General features: G+C 36.2%; 2 protein-coding genes across 4 annotated transcripts in view; one reads left to right on the top strand and one right to left on the bottom strand.

Annotated features, from left to right (window-relative positions):
- The window catches only part of LOC107981926, a 457580-nt gene that overhangs the window by 153861 nt on the left and 286346 nt on the right, over window positions 1-17373 (top strand). The window lies entirely within an intron of this gene.
- Window positions 1-17373, bottom strand: part of LOC107981322 — a 526190-nt gene that overhangs the window by 69591 nt on the left and 439226 nt on the right. For all 3 annotated transcript variants that reach the window (XM_031930377.2, XM_031930417.2, XM_031930447.2), the window contains one exon: window positions 11905-12301. In XM_031930377.2, coding sequence (XP_031786237.1) covers window positions 11905-12301 — 397 coding nt within the window. The remainder of the gene's footprint in view (window positions 1-11904; window positions 12302-17373) is intronic.

A 17373-nucleotide genomic window follows, 5' to 3' on the forward strand; every position in this document is an offset into this window, starting at 1 on the left:
ATTAGATAGCATATCGAAAGAAGCCCGCATTAATATTATTGACAATGTATGCGTATATTAAGGAAAAAAATTATTACTTATTTAATATTGTTTAAATAGTTAGGATGAATAATTTATGGCCAATACAATTATTATAAAAAAGTAAATGTTAAAATTAATATGATTTACCATTAAAGGCACATATTTGTATCAAAATTAAATTGTAATTATTTAGGTTATTGATATTTTAGTCATGTGATTAATCACGTGATTTTTCGCCACGGGTAGAGCTACTATTCTTAAAGTAGGAAATTATGGAACATATTTTGAAAGTTATAAAGTACCACACAAAATTGTAATTTTACTATTTTTAAATAAATATTTTACTAAATTTTAGTAAATTACAGTTTTTTAGTAATTCATTTACGAGGTATACATCTTAGTTCTCATTAATAAATTCAAAATTTATATTATACACATGGTTTATTTTTAAATTTTTATATACATATTCTATACCATGAATTTGTAAATATAATTAAAAGAACACTAACAAATTTGAGATTTAGAAGCAGCTTTTATATTAATTTAAAATGTAGTTTGGTCCTGTAAATTTAATAATATTTTAATACTTTATTATTTAATTTATTAATTATATAAATTATAATGCACAAGCGCTACCAACGACAATGAAATTGGTTGCTGCTATTTTTTTTTCTTTGATGCTTACTATATAGAATTTTTATAATCAAAAACTTATATTTGGTTACGTAAATAATTTGTTAAATATATAAATAATAATGTACAAGCGCTACCAACTGCAATGAAATTGGTTGCTGCTATTTTATTTATTTGATGCTAACTATACAAAATTTTTATAATCAAATACTTATATTTTGTTATTTAAATAATGTTGGTATATTAGCTACAAGCAGACGCGAATAATACGGATAAGGTGATACGCAAAAAGGAAAACACTTCAGTTTATGAGAAAGATAAACGTGGCTTTATTCGGTAACTTAACTTAACGTGGACAAAGAAAAGAAAGGCTTGGCGTGGCTGAGAAAGCGTGTGGGTTGCTCGGCGAGCGCGCAAGAAGTGAGACGGCGTGCGAAGCGCCGAGCGCACGTGGTCGTGGCTGTTTTATGCAGCGAGGGCGCTGCGGGGTTACCAGATATCGGGTGTTAGCGTATATATTCTAACAAATAATTTGTTAAATACATAAATAATAATGTACAAGCGTTACCAACGGCAATGAAATTAGTTTCTGCTATTTTATTTGTTTGTTGCCTACTATATAAAATGTTTATAATCTAATACTTATATTTTGCTATTGAATTGATTTATTATATAAAAATGATAATATACAAGCGCTACAATGGCAATAAAATTGGTTGCTGATATTTTTTTATGCTTATTGTTTAATTGTTAGGCAGAACATACTTATACATAACCATTTTAAAATATGTGATGCATAGAAAAATAAAATTCACCTAATATTTCGTCTTTAATTTTTAAAACATCGATATTAGTCGGTGCTAATATTACTTTTTGATATGATGTTTTATCGTTAGGCTCAATCTTACTTTCGAAAATTTCATATTTTTCAAAATTTCAATTTCCTCTAGATAACATAAGATTGGATATTAAAGTTACGTGGTTTTGTTTTCAAATTTAAGTGTGCAATATTGTTCGCATACATTTAATAACCGAGATTCAAACGATTGATAATTATTTGAGACTCTAATATTAATTAATAATTACATAATTTTAAATTTATTCCATATTTAACTCTTTTAGGCACATGATTCTAGAATTTGAGCTTGACTTCCACGTCGTACAACAGGTAATATTTGATGAAAAACATTTTAAAATATATTTGAAAATTGAAAAAAAAATTTACAAAATTTTACTAAATGTACATAATCATATACGCACACACTCATATATACGTATATTTCATGTAAACTATTTACCATTTTCTTTAAAATAATTTAGCGGGCGTTTTACATTTCTTTTGCCCGGCGGACGTTTTTAATTTTTTTATGACGCATATGCGGGATAACAAAAAATAAAAAACACCCGCTGCGCAAAACGGTTGACATGGCAGTCTGTTTTTAAATAATTTAACAAGTCTATACGCCGAAGAACAGACATTGAACTTCAATATCATCGATTAAGCATGATAATGATAAATTTGAACGTTGACAGTAACTGGCTTGCGTACTGATGAGATGAAAATATCTGAGCAATTCACTTTTAGACCTCATAATTTGTAACTTTGGGCATACTGTCGGTCCCTACGAAGAGTAATACGGTTAGATTTGCTACGAAGACTAGTACGGTTTAGATTTTCCGCAAAGACTAGTACATTTCAGATCTTTCCCACATGAAAAAATCCAATTGTTTTGGAGATAAACAAATAGTTATGTTGGTTAAAATCAATAAAATTGTATAACAACTTTTAAGATTAGAAATTATTAAAAAATTTTTTAGTAACTCTAAAAATATTGCAATTCTAATGGTTTTCATATATTAAATTTCCTGTAGATAACATATCATTGGATAATAAAGTTACGTGGTTTTGTTTTCCAAATTTAAGTGTGCAATTTTGTTCGTCTGCATTTAATAACCAAGATTCGAACGCTTAATCATTATTTGAGACTCTAATATTAATTATTAATTTCATAATTTTAAATTTATTCCATATTTAACTTTTTTAGACACGTGATCCTAGAATTTGAGCTCGACTTCTACGTCGTACAACAGGTAATATTTGATGAAATTCTCCTGATAATACGACTACTATTTCTCCAAATGGTTTTACTGAATTATGCAAATCTTTAAATAATCGATCAATAGCATCAAACGCATATTTTAATACTTTTATTGTTTTTAAACATTTTCCATAATTTGAATTAGGACTTACATTATTTGTTGATAATTCTGATAAATTTAATGCTAATTTAAATGTTGTATGAACTGTTTTACCTCCATGTAACAAATTTGCGGCTATACCAGTCCCAGCTACAAATATAACTGAAATTTGATAATAATTAAGATATGAAATTAATATATTGTGTAAATAACTTTTTTTTCCGCCGGGACCATCCTCAAAAATTAATTTTTAATTTTTTTATTAGAATGTATTGCTTTTATAACCTCGTTAAAAATATTACGTTGTCTCTTATTAAGTGAGTGAATAATGTTCGAATCATACGAAGGTGCTATTGGAGTAGTTTCGCCATCATTAGAGTAATTGAAAATTTGAAATGTTTCGTCAATTAAAGGTAAATCATAATCACGTAACGTTATTTCATGTGAAATTCAAATATTATTTATTTTCGTTAAACAAGTTTGTTCTGCAATTTCATCATTTAATTTAGGATCATAAAAATATGTTTTATATTTATTGTATAGTTCTTTAGCATTGCAAGGATGATGAAGTTTTAAAATAAAAGAATATAACTGAATTAATGCATTGGGGAATTGATAATTGATAGCTTCCTGTAAACATTTATCCCATTCATTATCCGTTGATATTAAATGTAAAGCTAATGCTGCTTCATAAAATGAAGAATATATGATACCTTCTACAGTTCGTATATTCTCAAATGATGTGGCACCTTTTACGTGTAATAACAACATACGTAAGAAAATAAATCACGTTTTTTAGGATCAACAAAATATAGATTAACTACTGATTAACTGATCAACTAAATAATAATTCGGAATTTGAATATATAATAAATCTCGTGCTGAAGAATTAATTTTTAAATGGACCGCTAACCGATTGTAATGCCCCGTACACGCTTCTCAGCGTACATATAAACTAAAAAATCAAGAATTAAAAACGAAAGTCATTAGACTTTATTTTAGATAATATTCGCGCTTTTTTCGTTTTCCCCCCACTATTTTCGGCGATGCTTCAAGCTACAGCCGAGCAGCTAGCATCAGAAGCGCCACTAGCCATCAGCGCCATCGAAAAGAACTACGGCGGAACGGCGCACTTGCGATATAACTATAGAAACAGCGTTCGCTTGCGTGCGACGGCGCAGCGCCCGAATGTGTATGTGTGTGTATGAGCATGTATGAATGTGAGTGTGTTTTCGGGGCTTGACTCCCGCTCTCTCTGCTGCCTATATAAGGCCAAGCGCGGCTTGTGCAAAGCACTTATTCTCAGCGCAATGTTAAGCCAGAGATTAGAGGAGAGATTGCCGATGCCTTGTTAAAAATGCGTGGCGAATTCGATCATGACGCCACTTGCGGCCTGCGATCGAACTATACGCATCTAGAAAAGGAGCGTAGGGGAAGTATACTCATCCAGCGGCAGTGGAGGAGAAGGCGATATATATTCTTAGGTCCACCGCGCCTGACGCGGCGGAGGAAAAGTGACAAACGGCGACTGTCGAATTTGCGCATCCACACCTCGCGGTAGTTTCAACCAACACCAAATAACTATTCGGGCATATTATTGGACTAAAAAGAATGTTTAAACAACAACATAAGTTTAAAAAAATTAGAATCTAAAACTTTTGAAAACTTTAATTTTTTAGAGGGATTATGGTTAAACCGACACAAACAAGTTAAGCTTAAGCTTAAACAAAGCTAAATTAAACTAATAAGCCACCCCATCCTCCTGATAAACATATGCTACTTTCAGTTTTCATATGCCAACGACAATCGTGGCGGCGCGGTCTACGTTGTTGTTTGGTATTTTTTTTTTTCTACTTGCTGATAAAATATATAGTATACAATAATAACGCAATATGCCATTCTACTTCTGTAATTATATTTCAATTTAGGTATGTATACGGTACAGAGGGGACCTGCAATGTATAACTACCATTATTTATAGTTTTTTATGTAAAGAAAAAATACAATGTTAAATACATTTAAATTATCTTATTAGTACGATAACGTTTTATTAATTACATTGATATTACAAAAAAAAATTATTAATTTGTATTCCTAAAATTCAAGAAGTTTCATTGTATACTTTTTTTTCATAAACGATTAAGAAGTAAATTATACCTATATTTATTGCAGGCCCACCGTATACTTACCTAAATTGAAATATAATTGCAGAAGCAGAATAGCATATTGCGTTATTATTGTATACTGTATATTTTATCAGCAAGTAGAAAAAAAAAGATTTGCTGAGACTCGGACTCGAACCCGAGTGCATAAGAATACCAAGCAACAACGTAGACCGCGCCGCCACAATCATCGGTGATGGAGAAAAACTGAAAGTAGCATATGTTTATCGGGAGTTTAGTCTGTAATAGAGTTTATCGGTGATTGTTTATAAATATATCATTGTTTATGAATCATATTCACCGCGTAAGCCCGAATCCTTGACAGTTACCGCTGCTTATGTTATTTCTCCTCTATGCTCTGCCGCGCCGCGATGTGATTGTGTACGCTCTACTTCCCTCTTCGCCGCTGCTGCTGGTGGGGAAGCTAGTTGCGTACGGCCGCCCCTACTTCTCCTCCGCTGCTTCTAGATGCGTATAGTTCGGAGCGAAAACCGCAGGGCGACGCTAGCTTACGACTGCATATCGCACGGCACGCTTTCGCCCATGCTCATCGGCAATCTCTCCTCTAATCTCTGGTTAAGCGCAGGAGCTCCAGCTCCGAGAGCAGGTCGGACTAGTTGTCGCATTTTCAGCGCTCTCGTCACTACACACTCTACAGCAATTTAAGCGTAGAATACACACTTGCGATATTTATAAAATTTAATATACTTATAAAATATATTTGTAGCATTGTTAGCGCTTTAGCTTAAAACACTAATGCATGTTTAGCGTTGAGTATAAATATGATAAGATATAACAATTTATGTATATCCGTTTAAAAACTTAAAAAATTTCCAATAATTATTATATTTTTAAAACACATCGTGAAATTGACAAAACTGTAACTAATTTCTATCAATAAGAATAATTGCAGATTTAAGCATTATTCTTTTGATAATTAATTTTTATAATAGACGTATTATTTCTATGCAAAACCAAAAGTTTATGATTATTGAAATATTTCTCCACTACCTCGTATCCTGGACCTGACCTATACTAAAATCATTAATTACATTAACTCTTTCTTGACTTGTCGTCATAATTACGACACAGGGCAGTAAATTTTGATATCGTTTCTATGATAATATAAATAAAATATTTGCGCCGGACCGAGAAAAGTCGTGACCGTTTCACAATAAATTACGTGGGATTGATCTTATAATTTAAATTCTAATAATCTATACATTGCTTTGGCCGGACAAACGTATCGCTTAGCTAAATATTGTTATATTTCATCGTAATTTAAAACATTAGTGATCTCATTTGAATTATTAGATGTAATATCAGACTCATTATTTAAATCATTCTCTTTTCCTAAAACCTACTAAAGCGGAATCGGGACCTTTATATAAATATTTAAACAAATATTAATTGATTTTACAGTGCTGCATATCTCGAAATTCATATGACAATTAAATGTTAGCAATAAATAAGGATTATATGGGACTACAACTTGATTATTAGCAGTAAGATTCGATCCGTACTTTATTATTCGTCCATCATTACGTCGTCGATATATTGGGTATCCATTTTCTACATTGTAATTAGTAGATGAAGCAAATGGTTTAAGAAACTTTTTAGTACATATGTTGTTTAAAAATGCCATACAGAATAGGATAATTACTTTCATCTGGTATTTCAGCGCTAATAATATTGTCAATTCGATCAGAACTATGAAATTTATCTTTAAAATCTAACTATAGTAGTGCATGTATATGAGGTAATCCTCGCTTTTGAAATTCAATTACATAGATGTAACTAATAATTTTACCAAAGATTTTTTTTTGTAATTCATTCCAGAATGCAGCTACTTCAAGATGAAAAACTCGAGCTACTAAATCAGGTCTATCAAATGTATTTATATTCTCATTCAAATTTTCTACAATTTCAATCCATTTAGGATTACAAGTCATAGTAACAAATAAACTAGGTTTACCAAATGTTTGGACGACTGCCATTGCGTCTATATAATTTTGTTGCAAAGAACGCGACTTCCAATAAATGTTGATGGTAAAATAACCATTTTGCCAATGTTGACATTAATTGATTAAGCTTTATTTGTTACATAATCCATTATTCCACGATACGTTTCAGTTCTTAATTTTGCTTGCTGATTTCTAATATAAAATAATCTCGTCCTTTCAACTTTACACCAAGAATCGATTATAAATTGTTGAGTTAATTTACCTAAATTTAAACAAGGATTAAATTCATTTCGTAAACTTAAAGGAACGGAATAATATAGCAACGCTGTAACTTGGGTTTTATTTTTAATTTCACATTCATAATTAGGTTGCCATCCTCCTTATCCGAAAGAAAAAAATTAAAGGATATGTCATAGGATCAACATGATTACTTATAATTAGAATATTTCAGGTTTTGAATTTTTAGAATCAATACAAAAATAACGATTAAATGGAGATTCTCCTTCCTCACCTACAAAAACTAATACAACATTATTACATGATGGAAGTTCAAAGGTTTTATTATTAGAATAATTTTGCCGTGTAATAAACATTTTAACTTTTCTAGGCAATTCATTGGCATTTCGAGCACGTTTTAATTCTTCTTCCTCAACTTCATGCATCATTTTGTATGCTTTAGCATAAGGATTTATTTTACGTAAGATATTGTCAATTTCATTTAGTAATTTTATGTTGCATTTTACATCAGTTGAAAACCGAATTTTATTAGCTATTTCATTGTCTATTATATATAATTGTCCAAATTTTCTAATTTTATTTCTTACTGGGTTTAATGAATAAGCATTATGATGAGTTTGACCACAAATGTGAAAAACTTAAGGGCCATGGCCAGGAACAATATCTAGTTTAGATCGAAAAGTGGCAAAAGCTAAAGCATTATTATAATGTCCTATTAATCGCATAAATTGTTTATTTTCTTGTGATTTGCGATTAGTCAACTGCAACAAACAAATCAGATATTGAAATTTATCTTTTATGATAACTTTTCCTTTATGACAACAATTGCTATATTTTTTATCAACTGGTAATCCTAATAAATCCTTGATGTGAGCCTTGCGTAGCGTGGCGAAGAGACACTTGAGGTGCTCGAGGTGTTGTTCTCTACCCCAGGAAACCACGACTATGTCGTCCAGGTACGCCCGTGCGAAAGACAGGTCGCGCAGGAGGTGATCCATTGCACGTTGTAAAGAGTGAGTAGCGTTGCGAAGTCCCATCGAAGATCTGGTGAATTCGAAAAGGCCAAATGGAGTAATGATTGCAGTCTTATGAGCGTCTTCAGGTGCGATAGGAACTTGATAAAATGCTTTCTTTAAATCTATAACCGAAAAGGTGTCGCCTTGGAACTCCAGCAGAAGATCCTCTATCATCGGAAGAGGGTATCTGTCTGGACGGTACGACTGTTGAGCTGACGTTGTCGCCCGTGATGCGGTACGATCCGTTGGCTTTCTTGACTAGCTGGAGCGGGCTCGCCCAGGAACTATCCGAAAGTCGGACGATGCCCATCTCCAAAAGTGTACGGAATTCGGCGCGCGCCGCTTCGAGACGTTCACCGTGGAGCTGGCGTGGCCGTGCTGCAGCTGGAGGTCCGTTCGTCACCATGTGATGGAAAGCGGAAAGGTCTGGCAATGAGATGGTAGTCCTGCCTGGAAAAGCTAGGTCTTTAAAGTCTCTCAACAGGTCAACGAATACTCCTTCTGCGACGTCAGCAGAGATGTTAACTGCGACGGAGAATACCTGCGTTGGTATCAGCATGCTAGTTGAGTGGTGCGAATGGTCAGCGTCGAGGAGCCGTCTGGGCTGAAGGTCGACAGCGAGGCCGAAATGAGCCAGAAAATCTGCACCGATGATGGGATTGCTGACGTCTGCAACTATGAATTTCCACTCAAGAGGTCTAGCCAGAGCGAGGTCCAGAGCCATTGTCTGTGTGCCGTATGTGCTAATCGCTGAAGCGTTGGCTGCGCTGAGAGTAAGCGAGCCACGAGTTCTCACCTCCTTGAAGAACGTGCGTGGCAGCAGGGAAACCGCCGAGCCCGTGTCCACTAGGAATCGGAGCTTTGATGTTCTATCGACGATGTGCAAGCGGCGCTCTGTAGGTGCGTCAATTGCCTCGGATTGCAGGAGCGGGGGCGCGTTTAGTTTCCCTGACCTGGTGCAAAGGAGAAGGGCTGCTTACATTGTGTGGCCTCCTGGACGAATTTGCGGTGATACCAGCAACAGCCGGTGTTGGACGATGCAGGTGCGACTGAGGCAGCTGGACGGGCTGGACGAGGGCGTGAGCGCGAGCGGGCGCGACCTCTGCTGTTGTTGTTGTTGCTGTTAGAACCGCCGTTGTTTGCTGCGTTGACGAAGGAATCGAGCAGCTTGTTCTGCCTCTGCGAGTGAGTCAGGAGCTGCGTCAGCGTGGCCTGCAGCGTGGAGATGTCGCATTCTGGCTGAGGCGTGGACTGGCAAGGACTGCCAGGTGGGCCAGTTCGTCGAGTGAGGTGGCTGGCCGCACTCGGCACAAACGGCTGGTGTTCGATGGCAGGAGGACCAGCCATTTGACCCTCATGGCCACGTCGGAGATGGTGTTGTTGGCGAGGCGCCTCATGTGGCGGAGTAGCTGCGATGGTATGCGGTCATCAAGGCGCACCTCGTTCAGCAACTGGTGAAGCTGCGTGTCAGCGGAGATGGCCAGGCGCTGCATCAGTGCGACTCGGAGGGCCTAGTAGTGGTTGACGGCTGGCGGATGCAGGATGATATCTGACAGCTCCTGGGCGACGTCCTGAGGGAGGCGAGCCACCACCAAGTTGAATTTGTGGCGATCGCTGCGTACTCCGCTGGCCTCGAGCGCTGCATCGACCTGTGCGAGCCACAAAGCTGGATTAACAATCCAGTATGTTGGTAATTGGCAATGCGTGACCTCGGTTGACGGTCGAGGGAACGGCAACAGCCTGCCGGTGGTGGTACACCGCCAGAATCATTCGTGTCAGCCGGCGTGCTCCGATTTTCTGTGCCGATGTTCGGCTGTGTAGGTATGCGCAGCACCAACTCGCTATTTTCAGCGTGAGCAAAATTAAGAGCGCGGCGAGGCGCTGAGAAATGCGGGAACCCGGTCGAGACACGCTGTGTGCGCGGCGTACCGCCGCGCACACAGCGGCGAGGAGACAGGTGGCGCCCTGGCGCGGCACGCGTGGCGGTAGCGGAGCCAGCGGAACGCGCGCGATGGTCGGCACGCTGGCTCTACGCAGCGCTCAACACTACCTTCAAAATGGCCGCTCGCGCGGGAGGGCAGAGGGGGCGGAAATGCGAGAAAGCGCGGGAGACGACGCGCGTCGGCAAGATGGCCGACTGCGTGGAGCGCGGCGTCGGCGCCGGCGGCACGCAACAGGTATGGCGCGGCACTTGATAGGAAAAGAGCGATTCAAGGCCGCGAAAGAACTATACCTGTTGCGAAGCGTGTAAAACCTGGTGGTGAGGGTGACGCTGGCCGCCAAGCGCTGCCGATGTCGAGGCGAGATGTGCTGGACGCCGCGCTGATGGTGGTCTGCGTTGCTCCGCTGCGATGCTCCGCTGCGATGGTCTGCTGCTCTGCTCCGTTGCGGAGTACGGCTGCGCTAGCTTGACGCTCCGCGCTGTGTGCCGCTCGGTGGTGCGGGCTGCTATCGCCGTGTTGACCTCGCTGGCGGGGAGACGACCGACTAAGAATTTAAGCAATCTATCACGTTATTGACTGTGTGATAATATACTGTATAATAAAACAATATTTTATTTATAAGACCTAAAAATTTAGTTGGAGGAAAGCTACGTGCCAATGTATTGGCAGCGGTTTTTTATACTGATGCGAAAATTCTTCAACATTGCAGCTATGTTAGTGACATATTGTATTAATGTTGCTTGATGGCTGCAGCAGTTTCAATGTTGTGCAATCTAGATATGCAATATTGAAGCTAGATTGGATACTGTAGGGGTTTCCGCAAAAACGCTGAAAAACCGAACGTTTTGGTCCTCAGCAATGTTGCTCGAAAATTCATAAAGGTTATATAATCCTTCCACAATGTTATCTAATCTGCCTAATCTGGAAATTCAACATTCAGGTAATATTGCCCAAACATTGGGGGCTATATGGGTAAAGACGGGACCGAGACGCTATAGTAATTGCTTATATATGACGCTATACCTGGAAACAAATATACCTGGAAGTATATTTAATTTCCAATCTTTCCTCATTTTCTCTCTGCACTAGTTGCTTTTGCATAACAGTACCCTTCTCGCCTGCCAACACACCTACTGTACCTTTCACCCCCCCCCCCCCCTCCCCAAGATAAACGCTTTATCCTTCTCACTCTAGCGTCACCTATGATCAAATTTCCTCCAATAAAAGGCTTTGTTACACAGCTCAGAGACTCCGCCTACAACTGTCTTCTAATCGCTTATACCTCATTACACTTCAGACTGATGGCAAGAATTAGGAGACAGATTTAGATTCGACTTGGCAGCCACGCGAGACATTTGTTCACTTGCACTTCAAGTCCGATTTATTTGTTACTTTCTTCACTTAAGAATATCTTTAGTTATGAGTGAAAGTATAAAACATACAAATCTAATATATTGGCTTTGTACGTTTGCACCTTTTATTTGAATAGCTGTAACACGTTAATTGTCGTTACGGCAGAAATCCTCAGTGAAACTCTCTAACGGCTCAACATAGGTTATGTAATGTCATATTAAATACTTCACAATAAAATACACGATTAAGAATTTGCGTTTCTTATTCAGGTTCCTAAATGTTTGTGCCAGGTGACCAATCATCAATTAACTGCTTTACAAGAAAGCCCAGTACTTTTTTAAAGAGATTATTAATTATAATAAGTATTTTATCTTACCATCGTCCACCATTCAGATTCAGTTAGCTCTGAAATTATAACTGTTGTAGGTATATTACTTTCCTTGACTTTATTTATTTCATTGAAATTTATTATATTTTGTGCACAATTATTTTTTGTCTTAGAAGTGATAAAGAAGTCCTTAAAATCATTTAGTACTAAGATTTGATTTGGAATTATTGATGGGTTCAATAAGTGATTATTCCAATATATTTCTACGTCGTTATTCAAATGCATTATTTTACCCATAGATTGCATTTGTCCAAACCTGCTTTTTAATTTGTATGTGAAAAATGTTTTTTTTATTTCTTCATTGTGATTTTTTGAGGTTATTTTATCCAAAATTATTTCATTCCACTGTTTCAAATCCTTATTGATGTAACAATTATTACTTTCACTGAAAAAGTAAAGTCAATTTATTTAAAAAATATAAAATTTATTGTGACAGGAGGCAAGTAAAGTAGGGCAAGGGTTATTTCTAAAACAGAAATTCTGAAACCTCAGTACCCCTTACATAATCAATTTTAAACGCATTGACAGAAACCATATTGCAGGTAAGCAAGCAAAGCTCACACGCTTCAAGTTTTCATGACAACAAAATGTTCATTTTAAAAATACTAGAGTTTAAACATCGCGCGTAGCGTGCTCTAACCTCGAAGACATTTAGACTTCCTGACTTAGATGCATGCGCACTACATGAGCCAATCATATAATACGGATATCGAAACAACCGAGGAGGGCAAGCAAAAACGATTTCTAAAACCAGAGTGTTTTAATTCACCGGCCCTACGTGCAAGTAATTGTAAAATGGGAAAACTTATTCTTAATAAAGCGAGGCTATAACATACAATATTCCATATAGCACGCAATCTTTCGGCATTATCGTCTGAAGGTTGCATTGTCAGATTCGTTAGATTCGAAAATATTGCAGACAGATTATTGAATATTCTGGATACAGTCCAGCAATATTGCTCAAAGATAATTTTTGCTAGAGGTATCATCGTGCGGATGGTATAATATTATTGTACAATTCAGTAGCGACGTTCCCTGAATAGTTGCAGCAATATTAATGAGGTTCCGTGCAATATTGCGAAATCTGGTGATGTAATCTCTCATGTTCTTAAAATATTGGGGACTATCCAAGAGAAAATTAATTTTGCAACGTAAAAGCAGACATTTTAGTGCGTGGCCATATTACCCAATGGTTGCAGCGATGTTGTTAAACACTGGCAATATTGTCAAATTTAGCAAGTTTTGCAATGCAATGTTGAGGCAATGTTGACAAAATATTAGGTGCTATAGGGGCTTTCATGAGACTTGTTAAGCCCACATTCTAGCATCAATCAATCTCTATGGCAGTGAGCTTGTAATAAATTTCCTCAAATACATCACATTTAACGTTGTTTACAAATATTGTGACCTCGACGTCAGTGCCATCTGGTTTTTGCAATTTTCAGCATATATGTAATGAACTGCGCGAAGGCAGCACACATAAATCTTGATGTTGCCCATATAGCACCCGATCTTTCGGCAATATTTCCTCAAGGTTGCATTTGTAGATTCGTCAGATTCGAAAATATTATGCGAAGGTTAAATAACCTTCAAGAAATTTCCCTGCAATATTGCTGTAAGGCATCATGTCCGTTTTTGGATTGCATTTCCAAAAGACAATAAGCATATTGTGGCAATATTGCTCAAAGATTATTTGCAGTATTGTAAAACATAGGCTAAAAACATTAAATTGAAATAATTGAATAAGCTTTTTCAAGGGCTCCCATGCCCATTTGGTGAAGTATCATCGCCTATATTTTACAATATTGACACAATATTACAAATAATATTCGAGCAATATTGCCACAATATGCTTATTGTCTTTTGGAGATGCAATCCTGTTAGGGTAAATTTACCGAACTAACAAAGTAATGTTGTATGATTATGTGGATGATAGCTTACTCTCCCATACGGGGGAGATCAGTACTTCGCACTGATTGTCGCGGCGGAGCTGTTTGCGTGATAACAAAACACCAAGGAAAATTAAATTATTAACGAGAACGACTTACTTGTCTTTGTTGGCGGGGATGACCCAAAGGTTGACGATCAAACGTCTCAAATAAAATAATCTCTTAGACTCAATTATTTCAAAAATTCCTTTATTTGTTTCTGGAGACTTCAAATAACTTTCAAATGGAATAAGGCACAATTTCGGTAAATTATGATCAAGACGGAAACACAATTAAGACTAAACTCCAACTTAAAGACTCAGAAATATAACTATAAAATCGAACTCTTGAATAGCGTCCTTACTCTTGAATCGCACACACAGGAATGAAATATCGGGGGAGGCGAAGCTTGAAGAAAGCGTCATAGCTTTCTCCCACGCAGGGTCTTTACTTCTCCTTCGCACTTCAGTTTAGCCGCGCTCTCTTTCTTACTCATTAGGCCTTATGGGTCTAAGTACGGTCAACGACTAAACTGCAGCGTCGACTGTGCACGCGCGCTTTCAGCCGAGGGAGGAGAAGTTTGTTTTGGTTTAGGGTTACTTCTTACGCTCGTTAAGCGTCGAAGTTTCTGGATTTTTCCTGCTGTCTTTGTTTCATTTAATTTAATGTTTCTGAATGTTCATCCAGAAACTTCGTCACTTAACAAATCCAAAAACGGACATGATGCCTTACAGCAATATTGCAGGGAAATTCCTTGAAGGTTATTTAACCTTAGCACAATATTTTCGAATCTGACGAATCTGCAAATGCAACCTTCAGACAATATTGCTGGAAGATTGGGTGCTATATGGGTGCATACCTATACGAATTTTATCGCTGTTTTTGAAATTTGAAGTATAGGGCTGATGCGCACGAATCTCGTAATGTACAAAAGATTCGTCAAATACGACAGGTGACGGTATGCTTAGCACCTCTTCCATTTCGCTGAAAGCAGCACACTAGTACACCTCTCACGCAAAACTATAGTTATTGCCTGTAAGAATGTTAGGTATTTAATTGAATGTCAACAACTCTACTGCAACTACGAGAACATTTCCAGTTCAAGTAGTGGAAAACATTGAGCTTCTAGTCCAGTTAAAGTTTCAGATAAGCTCAGCGTTAGTAAATCTTCCATGACTACTCGAACACTACTGACTACCGCTAAAGCATAACCAACACTTGTATCATTCAGAAAATATTTTAGACAAAGATGGCCACAACTGTAGCTGTTGTAGTCCTAATAATTCTTTTAATTGTACTTAACTCTGCTTACATTCAAGTACTTCATAAGAGCCTGCGGTGGTTGTAAATTGCCAAAACTGTTAAAATATACTACATCATTGCCTTGTTTTCGATAGGCGATCCAGGTCCACTGACATCATCAAGACTGATGATTGCGAATTCGCTATGGCGTGGTCTACTCGTGGAAAGTGTATTTCGCATGTAAACACTAAGGTGGCAAGAATGAATAATTATCCATTTTTTAATCAATAATGAAATAATTTAATAATTAATTATAAGCTAAGATTATTTATGATTAAAAAAAAATTAATTTAATTATGAGCTCACTGGTTGATAATTAAATAATATGGATATTAATTACAAGCCCCAAAGACTGATAATTAAAACTGCTGATCATTAATTGTAGCATCCCACAATTAATATTAAAAAAAAATATTTGAAACATATACTCTGGATGATTGATAATTAAATGATTTAATTATTAATTATACGTCTCAATAATTGATTAAAAATTAGAAGCCTTAATAATCCTATTATTATATTAAAATGTGTCTGGTAGTCTCTGGCTATAAGTTCACTTCATCCCCAAAACTGCCCCTCCTTAAGGGGACGGATACACCTTAAATTGTCAAAAAATTAAAAATTCAATTTTTTGTTTATATTTTTCCTGAATTGTTTAAAAAGTCAATTAAACTATTAAATATATTCAGGTATAATGTAAGAAACATAAAACAATGTCTATATGTTCCATATTATCAGGTATGACATTTCTTCGAAGGCCAAAATTCAGAATTTCTATTTTTCAGCTACCACAGACTTACTTAAGATTTGGGCTTCGAAGGGCACTTTTATACTAATAGATATGCTTTAAACACATATAGTTTCCAGATGAGAGTGGGGGTTTACAAAAAAAATATTATTTAAAAAAGGTGTCTGGATATTAACATAAAATTTGTTACTTTTTAAAGTGTTTAAACAAATTTTGTTGATTATTTTCAGAAAACTTTTTTAAATAATATTCTTTTGCAAAACCCCACACTTATCTGTGTTTGAAGCATATCTATTAGTATAAAAGTGCCCTTGAAGCCCAAATCTTAAATAAGTCTGTGGTAAAGGATGACTGACCTATAGTAGCGACATGGGTCGCCAATATGATATAAAAGCTTCATCTCCGTCACAGCATTTACAAAAGTAAAAAAATAAAGTTAGAAAAATTATGTGTACAATTTTCTGATTAATTTTTTCACCCCATTCTGTATTTAAATTCAATCTGTATAATATTGTCCCGAGACCGTTATAGGATTAACCCACCCCTGGGGCAATTTTATAAAAGTTAAGCTTCGTTAAAGTTGTAGACGGATCTTTACAGTGGCCATTTAGGCAGCTGAAAATTTGTGTATAACAACTTTAATCTAAGTACTTAAAACCTTATTGATTGATTTTTTATTTTCTTTTAACGGTTTTAAAATATAAAGCTATAAAAAAGCGTTCAAATTCGCGCGCCTCTCCCCTACTGTATCACAATAATTTAGCTTCTGACAATAAAGATGAGACAAATTCATCAACAGCTAATGCAATACAGCCAGAAATTCCCTATGCACTGAGATCTACAACTTACATTCCTGATTTACCAAATAGTGCTACTTTTGATGGTGAGCTAAATTTATTATATATATATATATATATATATATATATATATATATTTCGAGCCTTTGTTATATTCAAATGTGATTTTCAGAATTCACTAATATGCAGTGTAGACAAGTAAATTCTCATGTTACTCCATCCCGGTTAAAAATAAACATATGGTTTTATGACATGATTTTATCATATAGTTTTATCATACGATTTTATCATATGTTTTAGGGTTTCAATTTATCATGTACTAAAATCATATGATAAAACTATATGATTAGACAAACAAAATTATTAGAAAAAAAAAAAATATTCCCAAGCGGGAAACGAACCCACAACCTTACGTATTACTTATTTGTAGGCCATCACTCTACCACTAAGCCACGAACACTTCTTACATTTGAGATATAAATTTAGACTCTTATACTTGAAACAGCTTTCAGAACTTGGTAATTTCACAAGATTCCCTATTGATATGTCTCACATGAGATCTCAAGCCAAAATCTCATCTGAAGAATTTTTTGTTCTTTATGCGTGTCAAACCATTCTTCGTTGATATTGGTGACTTTTTATGAAAAATTAGAATTTAGTAAATTTTGGAAAAATTGTACT

This window comes from Nasonia vitripennis, assembly GCF_009193385.2.
Source record: "Nasonia vitripennis strain AsymCx chromosome 1 unlocalized genomic scaffold, Nvit_psr_1.1 chr1_random0003, whole genome shotgun sequence".
NCBI lineage: Eukaryota > Metazoa > Arthropoda > Insecta > Hymenoptera > Pteromalidae > Nasonia > Nasonia vitripennis.